General features: G+C 28.6%; 2 protein-coding genes across 2 annotated transcripts; both read left to right on the forward strand.

The window, feature by feature from the left end:
* Positions 1-5,669: 5,669 nt before the first annotated feature.
* Positions 5,670-9,265, forward strand: LOC107933340 (cytochrome P450 78A5). Its single transcript, XM_016865527.2, has 3 exons — positions 5,670-6,001; positions 6,110-6,789; positions 8,448-9,265. Exons 1-3 carry the CDS (start codon positions 5,740-5,742, stop codon positions 9,078-9,080), a joined length of 1,575 nt encoding a protein of 524 aa, XP_016721016.2. The 5' UTR covers positions 5,670-5,739; the 3' UTR covers positions 9,081-9,265.
* Positions 9,266-15,891: 6,626 nt separating this feature from the next.
* LOC107933388 (REF/SRPP-like protein At1g67360) lies at positions 15,892-18,682 on the forward strand. Its single transcript, XM_016865592.2, has 3 exons — positions 15,892-16,030; positions 16,122-16,340; positions 18,064-18,682. The coding sequence occupies exons 1-3, from the start codon at positions 16,010-16,012 to the stop codon at positions 18,511-18,513; spliced, it is 690 nt and encodes a 229-aa protein (XP_016721081.2). The 5' UTR covers positions 15,892-16,009; the 3' UTR covers positions 18,514-18,682.
* The last annotated feature ends 2,235 nt before the right edge of the window (positions 18,683-20,917 follow it).

The raw sequence follows: 20,917 nt of genomic DNA on the forward strand, positions 1-20,917 counted from the left end.
CTTTGGTCATTATTTGCCCCTTAAATGTACAAATTCAACAAGTCTAACATTATGGATTCGGATTTATATATTCATGTTCGGTTTTTGTATAATAATGTGTACTTGGATAATGGACATATAAAAATTAATATTATACTTATTTTGACTTCTTTATGGATCATAATTATAATATTTATTTGTATTTATGTATAATTTTATTATTTAAAAGAGAATATTTATTGATACTTAATCCACATTATCCATTACCAATTGGTTTTAGAAAGAAACTAAAAAGAATTTAAATCCAACTAGACCTATCCATTGCCCGATCAAGCCAACCCCAACCTAGTAGCGAAATGTGTCATTAAAATTTGAGGGAGCTTACTTAAAATTTTAATTTTAGGGGTTTAATTAATTTTTTTTATTTTTAAAGGGTCTAATAAATTTTTTTAAAACTTTTCTAAGTTATTTTTAAAAATTTTAAAGGGTTTAATTAAAATTTTCATAAATTTTAAGTAACATAATAATTTTTTTTCAAATTTTTTAGGCCAAAGCTCCCTCTAGTTCTAACGACATTCTACCACTACAACAACTCTCGAAATTTCTTAAATTTCTTTGTCCAAGCTCGTTATTTACCCGACCCAAATACATATTCATTTAATATTTAAAAAAGTTAAACAAATTAAACTCAATTAGAGGTTTTCATGTGTCAGGTCAAGTTTGCGTCAAGTTTAAGTATAATATTAACACACTTTATACTTGTACAAGCTTGGAACAGCTCAACACATGAGCTTAAAATAAACACACCTAGAAAACGCGTCAAGCTAAGTTCAAGCCTTGAATGTTTGAATTCGAGCTTGATCTATATTTTGAACGTGTTTAATTATTTTTTCCCAAACCCATTTTTTAAACCTAATATTTGAATCGAATCTTTTTAAATTTTAAATTAACCTTTTTTAACTTAAACAAATAGTTATAGATCCATCATTTTCTTTATTTTACAATGATAAAGGAAACAAAGTGGCAACGCGCCTATACACCAAATATTATTATGTCCCACGCAAGGGGTATGAGTCATACAGTACGGACTGGTGCGCTACCACCATTATTGCCAAGCTTCATCATCTACCCCCACTCACATGCTTTTTTTTTCTTTCAATTTAGTCCTTAAATTATACTGTTTTCTTATTTTTAGTATATATTATTTAATACTTGAATTATTATGTTTGTCTTAATTTATCTCAAAATAAAAAATTTGCTGATAAAAATATGATGCCATGACATATTTTTTTCGGTTTAATCCTTGAAGTATATTGTTTTCTCGTTTCAAATCTAATTCCTTTTGTTATATTTTAGTACTTGACTTATTATTTTCTTCTCACTCTATTCCAAATTTTTTTTAAGAAAATTGCCGATAAAACCATAATATATGTAGACCTGTTTTTCACATTTTTGGGATCCTAAGTAAAACAATAAATTGGGGTACCTTTTTAAAAAATTATAAAATATAATACAATAAAATAAAAACATATACTAATAAAAGAAATTGGGGCCCCTTTTCTTTTTTTTCTCTGCTGTAATGAAGCGCCGATCAAAAAACTTAAAAACTGAAGATTTTTTTCCACGCTAAAAGCTGGAAAAAAAATTTTGGGCTCTTTCCAGCCCTGAGCGCTGGGCGGCTACACTCCGAAATTGCCCCAAGGTCGAGCCTAGATACATGAAAGGACTCTAGGAGCTTCTACATCCTCAATATTAGGTTTAGTTTTGTTTTGTGGTTTTTATTGAATTTGGTTTGGTTTGGTTTGAATAATAATGAAATCAACTCTCGTTGGATAAAGGTTGTTTATCCATAAATCCTACTCGAGTTTGAGTCTTCAAAAGAATAAGTGATTGACCTTTATTCAGGTGGCTCTCTTGGGACATAATGTGTGTGTGATGTGAGTATGTCTCTACCTCGTGCGTGAGTGCTAACCCTCTAAGTATACTGTACCGAAAAAATAATAATGAAATGTATTGGGTTTATTGGTTAAGTTCATAAATTACTAACAACATTATTCATGTATCATAATTTCATGTTTATATATTGCTTACATGAACAATTACATTAATTCGGTATAAAATATATATTTATTTCATTAAATGTGTACTTTTAAATCAAAATTGAAGTCTCATGTATACATTTGAACTACAATTAAAGTTTCACGTGTATAGTTGTACCAAATCAAAGTTTATGTATCAAATTATATTTTGATCCAAAATTTATGTATCAAAAATCGAAATCGTTTATTTTAATTTTTTTTTAAATTTACTCTAATTAATATAATTTCAAATTGGTAATTTTCTAAGTGATTTAAATATTGGGAAAATAAAATCTACCTTAAAATATCATTTTAATGTTACATTTTTATTATATTATAATAATAGTAAAATTTACAATTTGCTCCCTAAATTATTATTCATTTTAATCCTAAAGTAATTTTCTGGCTTCGTTACTGACAATTGTCATGTGTAGGTTTTGTCCAGTAATATTACGATTGTTTATTATTTTGTACTTGTGATTGTATTTATATTGGTAAACTCTGAAAGAAAGTGCTTTACAATGTTTAAAAAATTGTAATAATTCAATTAATGACCGACTGAATCGATAATTGATGATTTTTTTTTTCTCATTGATCTTTTATCTTTTTTATTTCAAATAAAAATTTATATTAATAATTCGTTTATATTTATAAATTGAAAGTTAGAACTTCGTTCTACATTAATATAAAAAAAGTTAAGAATCGGATCAAACCAAATTATCATAAATAATTTGAGAAATTCAAAATTTCTTATAACTCTCGTATGATAAAATTTGAACATGAAATCTCAAAATTTTGAAATCTGTATAAGGTAAAAGTTATTTATTTTCAAAGGGCAAATCTTAAAACTATACATAAATTTCAATTTAATATGTAATTTGATACATAAACTTTGGTTTAAGGAAATTATACAATAAAACTTTGATTGTGACTCAAATATATAAATCAAACTTTTATTCTCATTCAATTATACACATTTAAAGAAATAAATACATCAACTTATTTTTATATTAGATAAATTTAATTATTTTTTATGTAATATATAAACATAAAATGATGTTATATCAATAATTGTGTTAATAATTTATGAGTATTGGACCTAGTCAAAATTTCATATATAAAACTGCACTTTAGACTAAAGTTCATGCATAGTTTTGAAATTTATCTAGTAAAAGTACCATGGATGCCCCTGTACTAGAAGCCAGATTGCATTTTGCCCCCTCTACTCAAAAATGGGGAAACTAGTCCTTGTATATTAGATCAAAGAGCAAAATGGATCATTTTGTTAAAAAAATCAATCTATTTTTACTGTTAAAAATTAGTCCTTTTACATCAGTATGAGGTACACATGGCACGTATCATTGTTTGGTTATTCCATTAGCCCTGCTAGTTTTTAACAGTGCAAACAATTTACTCTTTGATTTAACGTACAAGGACTAATTTGTCCATTTTTTTAATAAATCAAGCAAAATACAATCTGACTTCTAATACGAATATGTACATGGTAATTTTACTGATTTATCTCTATTTTGAATAAAACAAGAGAAATGGGGTATGATAATTGTAAGCGAGAATCTATATATCAATTCATTTGTGTTTGACTATAATATATATATATACACATATGCACATATTCCCTCATTTATTGTTGCTTCTTGCAATTATTTGTACTTTGGCTCCCTTACACAAAATAGCTTTAGTCCAACTTACTGGTTTTTTCCATGTGGGATGCTTGGCCCTATACCACCCTCTCTGGCTTCACACCAGCCGCTCAATTCCTCCTTTTAAATTACAATTGGATAACCATTTACTATTGTTGTTGCACTGGGTCGTATTTATTTGAGATTGCAGATGTAATATATGGTATCACGGTTTAATCATAAAGAGCACCAATAATGGAAATAAACTAGAATGATAAAAATAATTGATTGTTTGATCTCTCCTCTTAAACTAAAATTGAATTGTTGTCTTTCTGATCTTAATTATGATTTGATTGTGTTTATTCAGGGTTATGGGTGCATATACAATATCATGTGTTGCTAATGAAAGTATTTGAAATGACAAAATAACCAGTTGCTTGATCCCCTTCTAAATTACAATTAGATCATCACTTTTTGTCCTTGGTTGTGGTTAGGTCGTGTTTATTTGGGATTGCAGATATAATATATAGTAAAATATCGATAATGGAAAGAAATTGGAATGACAAAATAATGGGTTGCTTGATACTTCCTTTTAAACCACAATTGAATTGCCATGTTAATTTCTTGATTGTGGTCGAATCGTGTTTATTCAGGGTTGCAAATGTAATATTTATTATCACATATTGATAATGTAGAAAATTTTTGAAATGACAAAATAACCAGTTTCTTGATCCCTCCTTCGAAATTACAATTGGATCACTACTTACTGTCCTTGATTATCGTTGGATCGTGTTTATTCGAGATTGTGGAGGTAATATTCAGTATCATAGTTCAATCATAAACAATATCACTAAATAACAGATTGTTTGATCACTTCTTTAAATCTACAATTGAATCGCCAACTTCATGTTCTTGATTATGGTCGAATCATGTTTATTCAAGGTTGTGATGTATATTCAATATCACAGCTCAATCGTAAAGAATATTGATAATGGTAAGAATTGAAATGACGACATAACCGGTTGCTTCTTAAACTACAATTGAATCCACACCTTCACTTATTGATTGTGATCGATTTGTGCGTTTATATTCAATATTATAGTTCAATCATAATGAGTATTGATAATAGAAAAACATTGAAATGACAAAATAACCCTTTACTTGACCCTTCCTTTTATACTATAATTCAACTTCTACCCGATTGTGGTCAAATTGTGTTTAACCAAGGTTGTAGATGTATATTTAATATCACGATTCAATCATAAAAAAATACCAATAATAGAAAAAAATTGTATTTATCGTGATTATGGATATACATTTAAATTACAAATCCCTATCTATTGCATGGATTTTGTAAAGTATATAGTCCTAATGGATTAAGCTATCTTTAAAAAGTAAATATAGGTGTAAGTGAATCATGTAAAATTTTTACATTTAATTTCAAATGGTATCTAAAGATTATTTTATAGTTGACATATTGTCATTTTTTTCAGTACTTTTAAGTATTGAACTGAATAATTAATTTAGCAACGAACTGAACTCTAGTAACTAACTATAACCAAAGGGTGGTACTTGAATCTAATACGGGCAATGTTAGAGAGCGAGAAGAGGTCCAACCCTAGAATATGATGAAATTGCACTTTTACTCTAAAAATAATAAAAAATTTATTTAATTTTTTAAAAATTTAAAATGATATAAACTATTAAGTTGGTAAACTTTAGTTTTAACTTTCATAAAAATATACAATTTAATTTCCACTTATTCAAAAAAATTAGAAAAACGAACTAACTAAATTTATTGCTTTTTATTCGAAGTAAATATAAAAAAGAAAATCATCATAGGGTCGTATTATCATATTGTTTTCATCATTTAATCATGGTTAGCAAACTTAACCAAACCCTTAACCACAATTACACTCTTCCACGTGCCTATATATACACTTCATCCCCTAATGCAAATCCCTCTCATGAACATACCCAGATTTTCTACACAATTCCCATTAATTTTCCTTCTAAAATTTTCTCAGGAAAAAATAAAAAAAATGAAGCTTTTGATTCTGGGAATTAATCTCTCTTTGTTCCTGTCTTGTTATATTCTCACAACGCACCAAATTCCATGGCTTTTCGCCTTGTTTTTCCTCTTGTTATTGTCCCTTTCACCTTTTTGGCTCGTCCCGGGCGGCTTCGCATGGCGGAATTCATTCCCGGACGTTCCCGGTCCAGTCGGTTGGCCGTTACTCGGGACGTTACCACTAATGAATGCGGTCGCACATCGTAACTTAGCTGCTGCGGCCGCGTCACTTAGTGCTGTTGAATATTGGCAAGAATTTTCTTAGTATAATTGTTGGCATAATAATTATCTAAATATTTCTGATAATATTGTTATTAATATTATCGTCGCTTCCGCAACAAGTGCAACGAGGCTGATGAAATTCAGCCTTGGTGCAACGAGAGTGATAATCAGTAGTCACCCGGATACCGCCAAAGAAATCCTTGGGGGGTCCGCGTTTTCAGACCGACCCATCAAAGACTCAGCTCGGTCCTTGATGTTTGAACGCGCCATCGGGTTCGCACCTTCGGGTGCGTACTGGCGCCACCTACGTCGAATCGCGGCTAACCATATGTTCTCCCCTAAGAGAATCTTAAACCTCGAGCCACTCCGCCAACAAGTGGTCAACCACATGGTGGTTCAAACCCAACGAGCCATGGAAACCAAAGGGTTTGTTGAGCTAAGAATGATATTACAAAAAGGGTCATTAACTAATATCTTAGAGACTGTATTTGGAAGCTTTTTAAGTTCAGCAATGGCGGATGAACTAGGGCTAATGGTGAAAGAAGGGTATGAATTAATCGCTATGTTTAATTGGGAAGATCATTTCCCTGTAAGGTTTCTAGACTTCAATGGTGTTAAAAGAAGGTGTCATAAATTGTCGAACAAGGTGAAGATTGTTGTGGGTCGAATTGTAGAAGAAAGAAGAAAAGAAGCTTTGGATCAGAGCATCAATGGCGGAAATCATGATTTTCTTACAGCTTTGTTGACTTTGTCTAAAGAAGATCAGTTGTCTGATTCCGACATGATTGCTGTATTGTGGGTAAGAACTCTTTTCCTATCATCAGAAAAAACATATACTATTTTGCATTGATAGTGTATAAGTTGGATTTAATTCATTGGTAATAGCATAAAATTAATATACAAAATCGAGGGACGATATTGGGGTAGATTTTATCGAAGGGTTGGGTAATTAGTTATTATACTTGAATTTAATTTAAATAATAAAAAATATTTTTAAAATTTAAATTTAATTATAAAATTATATAAAATATTAATTAAAATATAATTTTTAATGTTCTATTAGTTTTTGAATAGTGAAATGGACTTTTTGGAGGAGTTAGGTAGGTCAAAAAATGAGTTTAGAATTGAAATTTTTTTTAAACCGGGCATCGACCCGATTCAGTCCATAAACACCTCCAATCGAGATAGGTAAGGGTTTTGGTTCCCTTGATTCCTTCTAATGTTAGTTATTATTAGTTAATGAAATGATAAATTTGTATTTTGATCCTCTAAATTATAGCATTTCATTAGGTAAAAATACAATGAGGCGCTTGTATTAGGTGTTATATTGCATTTTACCTCCTTTATTCAAAAAATGGGCAAGTTAATCCCTATACATTAGACCAAAGAGCAAACTGATAAATTCAGTGAAATTTTCTTACATTTCTACCGTTAAAAATTGGCACGTAGGGTGCCATGTATACCTTATACTGACGTACAATGACTAATTTTTAACAGTAAAAGTGGATGAAATTTTTAACAAAATGACCAATTTTCTCTTTGATCTAATGTATATGAACTAATTTGCCCATTTTATGAGTAGAGAAGACAAAATGCAATCCAACTGTTAATATAATGACCTTTATAATACTCTTACCCATTTCATTATAAAATTTATTTAAATTTTTTATTTTAATGTCACGATTAATAGATTGATAGTGTATAACTTTATGCATTGCTCGTCTACTAGGTAGACTTAATTTATAATTATTTTTATATCAATTAAAATTTAATAAATAATGAATAAAAGTTATATATGGTTATTTAACTAAATGTGATGCCTCATTTAATAAGAAAAATATGATAAATAACAATGATATTAAATTAGTATTAGAGAGAAAATTTTTAAAATTTTGGGTTTATATATTAAAAAAATTAAGGATCTTAAAAATAAATATTAATAAACTTTTTTTTTATAATTGAAGGAAGAAAATAGGCAGGGGCGAATCTAAGGGGGCTGGCAGGGGGCTGGCAGGGGGCTGGTAGGGGCCTCGGCCTCCCCTAAAATGGAAACTTTTCATTTAGACCCTTTAAAAATTTTAAAATTCTAAATTAATAAAGGTAAAATTACACTTTAACCCTCCTAAAATGATAAATTTTAAATTTAATTATTTTAAAATTACATTTTTATTATAGTAAAAATTACAATTTAATTCACTCCCCTTAAAAAAAATTTGCTTCGCCCCTGAAAATAAGGTTCATTGGGACCAAACCCTAACTCTTATGCTTACAACATAACACTTTTACCACTAAACCAAAAGGTTATGTGATATCTTTGTTTTATTCCTAGGTCAAAATAGATTTTCAAATATAATAGATATTTAAAAAGTGCCAAAGCATGATTTTATGATTATTAAATTTAAAATTTAGGTTTTATTTATTGTTATTTTTAAATTAATTTATTGTATTTTTATATAGGAAATGATATTTCGAGGCACCGATACGGTGGCTATATTATTGGAATGGATCATGGCGAGGATGGTATTACATCAAGACATTCAAGCCAAAGTCCAAGAGGAGATTGATTCTTGCATCAGCCACCGCGACGACCATTGTGTTCATGATTCCAATCTCCCCAATTTGCCTTACCTTCAAGCTGTTGTGAAAGAGGTTCTTCGACTGCACCCACCAGGTCCACTTCTCTCATGGGCTCGTCTAGCCATCCATGATGTACACATCGGGAAGTCTTTCATCCCAGCTGGTACGACCGCAATGGTTAACATGTGGGCAATAACTCATGACCCATCGATATGGAAAGATCCATGGACTTTTAGGCCTGAAAGATTCATCGAAGAGGATGTTTCCATCATGGGCTCAGATCTTAGGCTCGCGCCTTTCGGGTCAGGTCGAAGGGTTTGCCCTGGTAAGGCACTAGGTTTAGCAACCGTGCAACTGTGGCTTGCACGGTTGCTCCAGTCTTTCAAATGGCTCCCAACAACTGTAGCGCATCAACGAGTTGACTTATCGGAAATGTTGAGGCTTTCCCTTGAAATGAAGAAGCCATTAACATGTCGAGCGGTCCCCCGAGTAACACAACGATCACTAAATTAAATAGAAAATATATATAGTATTAATAAATTATGAAACGAAAGGGCGTGGATTCATGGGAAAAAAACTAAGAAACCATGAATTAATTATTAAGGCCCCTAGAGTTTGTAAACTAGTTATGTTTATTAATTTGAGTTTATTGGGTACTTCTTTTTAGGTTAGTAGTTAAGGAATCTATATTTTTAAAATATTTATGTTTGAATCATATTTCAAAATAAGTATGATATATCTTTTAAATATATAAAAATTAAAAAAAATAACGGGTTGAGTCTTAATTTGATTGGCATAAGCATTGTTGTTAGTACAATAAGACGAGAGTATAAATGTGTTGAAGCACGTTATATTCTTATTTATGAATTGAGGCATATATATTTATGCTCGTTTATTTTACACCCTAAATTCAAATATAGTATAATTTAAAATATAACATTTTACCACCAAAAACCATGGTAAATCAGTAATTACCACCAAGATTAAAGCTTTGGATACTAAGCATAACCTTCGTAAGTAAGAATTTATGAAAAGTTAATATATGACATCATTATAATCAAAGCCTTTTATATTAATTAATTTTTTAATAATTTTATAATTCAGTCACTTTCGTTTTAATAGTTTGCAATAATTTAATTATTGAATTTAGCAAAACAATTATACTCGTTCTACCAAAACTGACGATATGTCAATTAAATCTTAAGTTAATTGACATGAGAATCGTGGGTTTAAGTGCGTCGAAGCATATTATTCTCTTATTTATGGGTTAAGAAGAACTATAGGTAATTTTATGTATTGTATCAAAAAATATAGATATAATCAAAACTTATAATGAGATCGATAAAAAAAATTAACGATATCTTATTTTATTTTAATTAAATATTAAGATATTTAAAAATATTAAAAAAATACTATACAAATACACTAATTTATATTAATTAAATTATTTAATTGTCAAAGTAAAAGCATCCTAACCCTACTTTCTATTTTAGCCAAGCAAAGGACTCAAATATTTTTCTACTGAATTGTACGGACAATGAGACCTTTTGGGAAACAGAATTATTATTACATGCATGAATGTTGATATATAAAATAATATTTTTTTAATATTATCGACAAAAAATTAATATTTTTTAATATTGGAAAGTAACCCCCACCTCCACCAAAAATAAAATAAAAAAATGGGCCACGATGGCTTTAAATAATGCAAAGCCATTAGAGATATTATTCGCATTATACTTCGAAAACAAAATATAAAGAGATTAATTTATCGAATTTGATATTCGTATCATATTAATCTAAAATATTATCTATATTAATATCTATTTAACGGTTAAATTTTTTACATAAAATGAGTAGTTAGAAATTTTTAATTCATTTGAAACTTGATATGCATGATCTACAAAAATTGAGTATAAAATAAGACGATTTGATTATTAAAATATTAATCATATAAAAAGTTATAAAATGATGTAAAGTGAATCCTTCCCATATATATATATAGTTTTGGACTAATCATCTTCCTTAAAGTCTAGCCTTACATGTTGGGGAAATTCCAAAATTTTTTAGGGATCAAAACTGAATTATAAAATTTTAAGAGGTCAAAATATAATTTTATCATATATTAACTATGATTTCATTATTTTTAAAGGGATTAAACATTTTTTTTTCATTTGGGGAGCAAAATACTATATATATTAACTTATAATTTCATCATTTATAGAATGATTAAATTACAATTTTTTTCATCTCTATTGGGTTAAAGCCCTTGCCTGCCGCTTTTATTCATCTATGGTTATATGATTTAGATTCAAATTTAACTACGAATCCCCAAAAAAATAACTGTGGAGTTATGTCTCACATTTTCGGACTAAACAATGTGTGACGTCGCAACAAGGAAGTGTTTTTCATCTCAACAATAAGAAATCTCTCATCCCGACGACGCGATGTCACGCCACAATGTGACGATGTGCACCTCAAGTTTTTCGGTTTTCTTTTCCCAATTAAACTCTGGTTAACCTAGGGTGGTTGTAGTCATATATGCTACGAATTTCATCCTATAAATAGGTCTTAGTTACTTTAGTTTTTATGATAACAGAAATATTTAGATTGAGATAATTTTATTCTTTGTTTTAAAGGATTTTTCTTTTGGGGTTTCAGATTTTCCTTTGATTCTTTCCATTTTTGTACTCTCTTTTATTATAGTGAAATCTCATTTTACCCGTAATTTTTTATCATCTTTTGAGTAGTTTTTTCCACATAAAACTTACGTATTCGATCTTTACAATCTTAATTTATTTACTTATTTGTTGCATTACACATATTAATTTCCTACATTAACCTTTATGAATAGTAAATTATGAATGATACATTGATTAAAAATAACAATTTAATTAATTATAAAGAACTTTAAGCATGCTAGATACCCTAAAGTATAGGCTTTTTAAATATCCATATCTACTTTTTTTTTCTTTTGCTTTGTAATCTAATTATAAAATATAATATCAAAGGCAAAAAAGTCCTTTAGCTTTTTTTTTTCTTTGACATTAAATATATAGTAATATTCTATATATATATGTATAAAATATGTTAATGCTCCACAAATCTAATTTTTGATTGAAAAGGGACCCTCCCACATAATTGTCAATCCTTAAGACGTGTTGTTCTTCTATTTGATTCTATCAATTAATCATTTAGGGTTTTTTGCTTTTTGCTTTTTTCTATAGTGATTTAAAAGAGATATTTATGTTTGATGCATGGTTAGTATATAAATTTTATGTATTATCGGTGAATAATAATATGATATGTCATCACCGAGTTATAAATAAATAAATTTATAGGTTAATATATTATTTGATATTTAATTTTGGTGTCAATGTTCAATTTGATATATGAGTTTTTTTTTCAGATTTGGTTTGAATTTGGCTTCAATGTTCAATTTGGTACCTATACCAAATGACATCATGTGGTCCAATGAACGTTTGACACTTGTGCACTAGTGAGAAAATATAGGTACTTAATCGGGATAAAAAAAACTCAGGGCACCAAATTAAACATTAAAACGAAATTCATGTGCTTAATCGGGACAAAATAAAACTCAAGTACCATTGAAATCATACTTGAGTACTAAATTGGGGTAGCAAAAAATTCAAATGCCAAATTGAATATTAAAATCAAACTCGAGTATTAAATGGTATATTAACCTTATTTAAAAATAAAATAAAATATAGTTATATAAATTTATAAACCTAAGGGATTATAAAAAAAAATTCTAAAATTAATGGGTTTAAGTGTACTGAAGCACATTATTCTCCTATTTAAACATATTATTTTAAGCATTGTATAAAAAATTACATAAAATTTAATTTTGTAAAGCTAGTCCAATTAATCTAAAATTAAATAAAAAATTCAATTTATCAATCAACTTCAAATAATCCCACTTGAATAAGCATTAGGGCAAAATATAAGTCTAATAAATGAATGATTTTGTGGGCTCATTCAAATTGGGCCAAATTGAATTTATAACAAAACATTGATTTTTGGACTAGAATAAAATTTGACGTCTATAATATGGAATTTCAAAATGAAAATTTTAGCAACTCAATTTTTTCTAAAAATTCCTCCATATTTATTTATTTATTTCATAAAGTATCACTATAAAATAGAAAATCTTTAACCACAAAAATTAAATTTTTTTTTAAATATATATTTATATTTAATTTATACTCACTGCACCATTGTTGATACATAATTTGATTAGTAGCTCCGTTGATCAGTTTATTGGTTAGAATATGCAGAAGAGAGGGGTTCTTCTTTAAAGAAGAAAACAAAAAAAAATGGAGTTTTTAAGAGAGCCCACCCTTCTAAGAGTCTTTAGAAGTAAGTAAAGGGACTTTTTCTGAGTCGGGTTAAAATATATTCTATAACAATTTGATATTTATATTATTAATAATATTGATACATTTTTATAAATGTAATAATACTCGGATTGCATTTTTCCTTACATATATGCTTTTTTTCATTTTTTATTCTATTATTTTCTCTTATAATTATTTTTTATCTTACGAAATTTCAATAGCTTAAATATATATATCCAAATAAAATAATTACAAATATAAGCATTTTAAAATGAGGAATTTTTGTGTTACATTAATCTTATTATAGGTTCTTATCATATTTGCTCTTTATACAATACTTAGAATTACCCATGGTTCCTCCTCAACCCTTAAATAGGACAACGCGCTTCAGTGCACTCGAATCTATGTCCTTCTACACCGATACCAATATTAATATCAATCGAGCTAAGACTCAATCAATTCGTTAAAATATTTAAATATTTCAAATAATATAATATATAAAATATATATTGAATTAAATGGATATGAATTTTTTAAAAAAATACTTTTAAAGTGAAATTTCAACAATGTATTTGAGTTACTCAAAACCCCTTTTAAAAATTCGTAAAAAAGTTAAAATCTATTTTATATTTACCCAAACAAATAAAATTATTTTACTAAAATTGAAGGTACCTAAATTTCTCTCTAATTTCAAATTCATCCGAAATTTTAAAAGTCTCCCTCCTAATGAATTGTAAAGGATTAAATTGAAGAAAATAAAATGTGAAAACTAGATTATTTTAACATATCTCATTGCCACCTATGGCCCACTCTCCTCAACAAGTTTTTGAAGCCAACAAAGTAGAGACAAGTTAGAATTATAAATAAAATGTAAATAAATATATCTATTGATTTCACTTGGGATAAAAATGATGGAAGTGGGGTATATGATGATGTTATTAAAGAAATTAGGCCCATTGATTGATTAATCCCACTTTCATATAATATTATCACAATCATTTTTTAGTGGAAAGGTATATGGGGTTATTGCATCAGTATCGTATTAGTCAAGTTTTTTTCGTAAATTTAATTGCTAATTTAAGTTTTAAATGATAATTTAAATTTGATATGGAATAATTTTAAAATAAATGGATCAAAGCGCACAAACATGTGTAGTGTGTACATATCACATTGACAACCTGAATTTGTCTAGTTAAAAAAAGAAAAAAGGAATATTGTTTTTTTTATTTAACACGTCAGCTCTACATTGTCTGTGTTGTATGCATATGTGATTACAATTTGTTCCACATATTTCAAATATGATTTACGTCAGTTAGAGAACCACTTTAGAATAAGAGTCTTAGTTTAAGCACTTATGTTGAATTAACCCCAAAATAATTATACTTTTGAAAGGATTGAATTATGGTTTTGGTACTTCTATTTTGCTCATATTTAAAATTTAGTTATTGTACTTTAATTCAGCATAATTTGATTGCTTATTTTATAATATTATTAGCTAATTCAAATTAGTTAACTATGTTTTTTCATAAGAAAAAAAATATTTCGTCGTTTTAATCAGAATAATTAACAATTAAACTAAATAATGGCATTATAAAAGTAGGGATAATATAATTTTGGGACTAAAACAAACATTTGACCATATTATATTTTGGGTAACTATACTATTCATCACCCATCTTTCAACTTGTTTCTATTTGGGTCACCCAAGTTTAAAATGTTCTATTTCAGTCACTAATGTTTTCTCGATTTTAAATTTAATTTATACTATTTTTAAAATATAATGTGTCAAACATATTATCGCATGTGTAATACTGTGTCTATTTGATTATTTTTACATCTGTCATTTGCATTAAAACTAAAAATTTGAAATTAAAAAAAAATATATATATATATAGCCACTAAGAATTATCTAATTTGTGAATATAGACTAAATCTATAACTTTACACATAATACAGGACTAATGACATAATTTAACCATTACCATTGAGTCATTACTAAAATTTCAAAATTCGAAAAATATAAGATTAAAATTGATTAAATTAAAGTACATATACTAAATCTATAATTTATACAAAATACAGGGTCTAATAACACAAAATTGACCAAAAATTATATTATTTAAAAAATAAAAGATAATGTTTTAAGTGATTTTCTTTTTTCTTTTTATATTATCCAGCGTGTCATCTCATCCACGTGTCATCTCTAAACCTCTACTTTCTCGGAGGAAAAATTAAAAAATAAAATCCTGTTACAAAGGCCCATCGTTTTCCCCATCCTTAAATCCATTAGCAGCCGTTGGAACATTATTTAATGGTTTAATTTCTAATACTTTCCCTCTACTTTACCCAAAATTAAAGTTAGCTCCAACTAAGAAGTTAATTTAATTGGGTAATAATGTTAATTCTTACCATTAAATCATTAGCTTAAAAACTAGCAGCTCGGTGTAAAAAATTTATCAAAAATCAGTAGTATAACAATTTATATGTACCAAATTAGTAAAAAAAAATAATTAGTCTCTCTACTCAAAAATAATTAGCATTCGGTGGATTCAAATTACTTTTTGCTCCCTCTACTCAAAAAATATGTATATTAGTCTTTGTATGTTAGATTAAAGAGCAAATTGATCATTCTATTAAAAATTTTATTCACTTCTGCTATTAAAAATTAGCCTATTTACGTTAGCATGAGGTACACATGACCTACTGCATTTTACTGTTTGATTATTCTGTCAACCATACTCATTTTTTAACTGTACAAGTGGATGAAATTTATGACTGAAATGACCAATTTACCTTTTGATCTAACGTACAAAGACTAATGTGCCCATTTTTTAATAGAGGACCTCCATGATACTCTTACCTCGGTTTTATTAACTTGACAAATTAAAATAGATGGACTAACTTCTCAGTTTAAAAAAGTTGAGGGATGAAATTCGGAATTAAATATTAAATTAATCTTTGCGTACTTAGCACTATAAATTAATGTAGAACTCCATTTACTTTATTTTTACTTCCAAACTAGCCCACATTTAAATTTCTTTTTTTTTTTTGAAAAACCTCGAGCAAGAATCACAGATAAAGAAGATGGAAGGCATGGAGATGAAGGTATTTTCATTTTCTTTTCCTTGTTTTAAACTTTTAATTTTCTCTGTTTTTGATTTTCTTTAGTTTTTTTTTTAATTTATTTAAATTTTAGGAGGTAAAGTTCGAGAATAAGGATCTGAAGCACCTAGGCTTCGTGAGGGTGGTTGCTATCCACGCCTTGGTTTGCGTGTCGAACCTCTACGAGTTCGCTAAACAGAACTCCGGTCCGTTGAGATCCACCGTCGAAGGCCCCGTTACGACCGTCGTTGGTCCCGTCTACGAGAAATTCAAGGATGTTGCTGATCATCTTCTTCGATTTCTTGATAAGAAGGTATATTCGTTTTTTTTTTTTTTATAATTCCTTGTTTGGATCAAAAAAGTTTCTGGAATTCACTTTTTTGTTTAATTCATCAATGATTGAATTTAGTGCTAGATTTACTAGTGAAGTATGAGATATATGTGTTCTTAAGTTACTGGAAATTGGCTTGGTCATAGCCAAGTTCGAGCTTGAATGAGCTGAATTTGAATATCTTAATGTTCGATTCAAATAGTATGGCTTTACTTTAATCTGATAAATAAGTTTAATCAAGTGAGCTAGAGTAGTTGATCTTTATTTCGAGTTGAGCTTCAAGCTTCGAATTTCGAGTTAAATTCGAACTCATTAAAATTTCAGTTCAACTTGGCTCAATTACGGTCAGAGTAGTAAATGTTAGCTAAAACTCAGTTTGATCTTTATTTTGATTTGAGCTCGAGTTAATATTCAAGCTTCGAATTTTGAGTTGAATTCAAATTTATTAGAACTTCAGTTCAACTAGGCTCAATTATGGCCCTAGCAGTAAATTGTTAGCTAAAACTGAATTTGGAAGTTGTAAAGAGCAGTTTGATCTTTAGGTTGAATCGAGCTTAAATTAAGTTTTGAGCTTTGAATTTTGAGTTGAATTCGAACTTATTAGAACTTAAGTTCAACTTAGCTCGATTATAGTTCTAGTACGTGAAATCAAGCTTGAACTTAAAATCAACATAATTTTCAGATCAAAATCGAGCTCAAACAATTGAGTTTGAGGTTGAGTATGAGAATCGAGCTTACTTTAATCGGATAAACAAGTCTAATCAAATGAGCTTGAGTAGTTTGATCTTTGTTTTGAATTGAAGTTCCGAGCTTCGAATTTTGAATGAAACCAAAACTTATTAGAACTTAAGTTCAACTAGGCATGATTACAATCTTAGTAGTAAATCTTAGCTAGAACTGAATTCAGAAGTTGTAAAAAGCAGTTTGACCTTTATGTCCGAATCAAGCTTAAATTAAGTTTCGAGCTTTGAATTTTTAGTTAAACTTGAACTTCTTGAAACTCCGGCTTGGTTTAGTTATGCTCTAGTAAATCTTAGCCTATAATAAAAGGGATGTGAACCAATTTGTTTCTAACTTCAAAACGAGATTAAGTAAAAAAACTGCATGTAGATAAGCCTTTCACACAAATTTGATGATCTGTTCGTAAGTTGTTCGAGTTTAGTTCAAAAAGATCAAATTTGACTTGGTCATTGTTAACTTCGAGTTCAAGGGAGCTGAATTTGAATAGTATATATATATTTGATTTTTAGTTAGTATTTAAAAATTTCAATTTAAACTCAAACTTTAACTTTAGTTTTGAGTTCGAGGTTAAGGCGAGAAAATTGAGCTTATCTTTAATCAGATAAGCAAGCTTAATCGAGCCTAGAGGCGAATCTAGAAATATTTTTAAGGGGTTAAAATTGAATTATAAATTTTTGTGAGGCTAAAGTATAATTTTATCTTGTATTGACATATGATTTCATCACTATTGAAAGGACTATATAAAAATCTTTTCATTTTGGGGGGCCAAAGTGCAATTTTATCACATAGTCACTTTTAATTCTATTATTTATTAGGGAACTAAAAAACAAATTTTCCATTTAGGGCCCCTCTAAATTCGCTCCTGATCGAGTCTACTCAAATGAGCTAGAGTAGTTTCACATTTATTCCAAATCGTATTCACACCTTTAGTCGTAAATCTTAGATCAATTAAAAATAACTGCAGGTAGATGAGGCTTTATACAAAATTGATAATCACCTTCCGGCCAAAGCTAAGCAAGCAATTAACCAAGCCCAATACTTGGTTCACAAGACAGCACAACATGCTTGGAAACTAGTCGACGAGGCACGAACCAACGGACCACGAGGAGCGTTGCACTACGCCACAGCCGAGTACAAGCACCTCATGGTCATAAACTCAACTAAGTTATGGGTCAAGCTGAATCACAACTCGGCTTTCCACTCGGTGGCTGAGTGGGTTACTCCAACAGCAGCTAATTGGGCCGGTAAGTACAACAAATTAATTAACGATATGAGTGGCAAAGGTTATATTGTTTTTGGTTATCTGCCATTGATACCTGTTGATGAATTTGGTGAGGCAATTAAGGTAGCTAAAGCAAAGGAAAAAGAACATTTAAATGATCATAAATCAGATTCTAGTTCTGGCTCAGATTAGGGACTTCACTTTTTTTTTTGTTTTTGTAAATAGAAAATCTAAGTAATTTGTGTTGGTGAGAGGCATATTGTGGAAAATTGTCAAGTTTGCCACTGTAAATTGGGTGTGTCTGCTTGTATATATATATGATAATGTTTAATAAATATAAAAGTAAATATTGTAAATACAATATGAATGCGTAAAGACGGTATGTTTATTGCAATATGATGTTTTAAATATATACAAGGAATTGCCGATTGAGTCTTAGCTCAGTTGCAATTGGTATTGTTGCCAATGCAGGAAGACGTGGATTCTAAATTAATGTGAATATATATATATGAAAGGAATTAGAGAAAAAAAATTGTTCATGTCCTTACATATTTGTATGTGATGTTTGTTTAATTTTGGCTAATATAGCTTTGGGGCAATGTCAAAGTTGTTTGAATCGAATCGGATAGGCTGATCGATCGGTTGAATCGGGAATCAGTCAAATTTTTGGTTCGGGCATTGGACTAGTTGATTCAAGAACCAGTTGAATCGAACAAAAAACTAGTTGAGCCTGGTGGTTAAATTAGATTTTTAATATATTTTTTTATGAATTTGTAATGATTTATTTAATCAAATCAGACGAAACAATCGGATTAATTAATCAGTCGCTTAATTGATTCGACCATTAATTTGATTTTAAAAACCATGGGTACTATAACTTAAAATATATATTTTAAATTTTTAGATAATGGCACAATCTTACGACGAAGAATTATTTTATAGACCCTTCTCACTATATCATTTATGGTCTTTTTTCAATTATTTAATGATATTTTAACATTTTTTTTCATGTAATTGATACATAATTTTGGTTTTTTTATCCTAAACATTGAACCTCGAACCCTAAACCATGAAGGGTTTGGATTCGAAATTCGAGGTTTAGGGTTCAAGATTTTAGGAGCAAGATTTGGAGTAAAAAAATAATCAAAATTATGTATCAATGATATAAATTTTTTATTAAAATAACATTAAATAATTAAAAACAGTCCATAAATTATGTGGTGGAAATGACACGTTAAATAATTTCTCCATCACAACAGTTTTATGAAATACAATTTCAAAACATATACCATAACTTAAATTGTAAGGGTTTTTTAAAGAAAAAAGAAAATTCATTATTAAATATTTGTTTTGTTCTTTATGTGTCTTTAATAATCCAAATGTGAAATGGTTATAGCATGGGAAAGTGACTTAATGATCAGCTGTTTGAGAACAGCTAATCTGCATTAATTTTTACTAAATTTTAATTAATAACCTAATATGGGGACCTGGCTGGATTGCAGATTAAGGATTTTGGGACAAAATATATTGTTATTTTACCCATTTTCTAGAAGATCATGTATCAACTTGACTATCTATATATATAAATATTAAATTAATATGAAAAGAAAAAAGCTACTTTTTATTATAAAAAGAAAGTTTTTATAATAAATGTTAATGCCTAAAACATTTCGTTGTTTACATTACACCCCCTTCCTTGTTCCAAATGGTTAAAGAATTTCTCTCTTTTTTTAAAAAAAAGAAGAAGCTAAATGCTGGTTAGATTTTTTAGGGGTTATTTTGGGGTCAAACTTTTTAGAATGGTCATATAAAGGTTTAAGCTTTATAAAAGCCTTTAAATAAAAGTTTTTTATACACTTTAGTTTAGTTTGCAGTAAAAATTAGATGAATTTTGACGTGTTTAGAATAAAACACATGAGAACTGAATCAAATATTACTTAAAAAAAAAAGTAAGCAATTAAAACATAATTTGAAATATGATATATTATATTTAAGAAGCCCTTATTTGACTATTTTCAAAAAAGTTTGGTCCTTATTTGAGTACTTTTATAAATGTTAGGTCTTTATATGACCATTTTGAATGATTTAACCGAAAGGTTAGGTTCTAATTTGAGTATTTAATCTTTAAAAAACAACGGATTCACATCCATTGAATGTTGGGTACGGATACATGTTTAAGGTAAGTTTATTTTGTTTCTTTAAAAAAATCGATGATTATATTCAAGTTAGTATGTAAGTCAAACATAAGTGTCAAACACGAATAATTCATAGACTATGTCTACTCTAGACACGAGGAAATATCTTATTCTTAAAAATAAATGTCATATATGGACCCTTCAAGAAATACCAAGAATTCAAGCAAAGTCTAGGCTTTTAATTGCACCAGACCGTGGTGAAGTTCTAAGTATCAGTACACTATCATTTAGGTCATTCGCCAATCTAGCTGTAAGCCTAATTGTTAAATGCCAACTCAAATTTGATATGAATCATATTTAAAATATATGTATCAATTATATAAATAAATGGAGTCATTGAAGTTAACTATTTTTTTAACCTAAAATATCTAAGTTATTCATGCAATAAATTTACGTAAGAA

Source organism: Gossypium hirsutum, chromosome A04 (assembly GCF_007990345.1).
Source record: "Gossypium hirsutum isolate 1008001.06 chromosome A04, Gossypium_hirsutum_v2.1, whole genome shotgun sequence".
In the NCBI taxonomy this organism is placed as follows: Eukaryota; Viridiplantae; Streptophyta; class Magnoliopsida; order Malvales; family Malvaceae; genus Gossypium; species Gossypium hirsutum.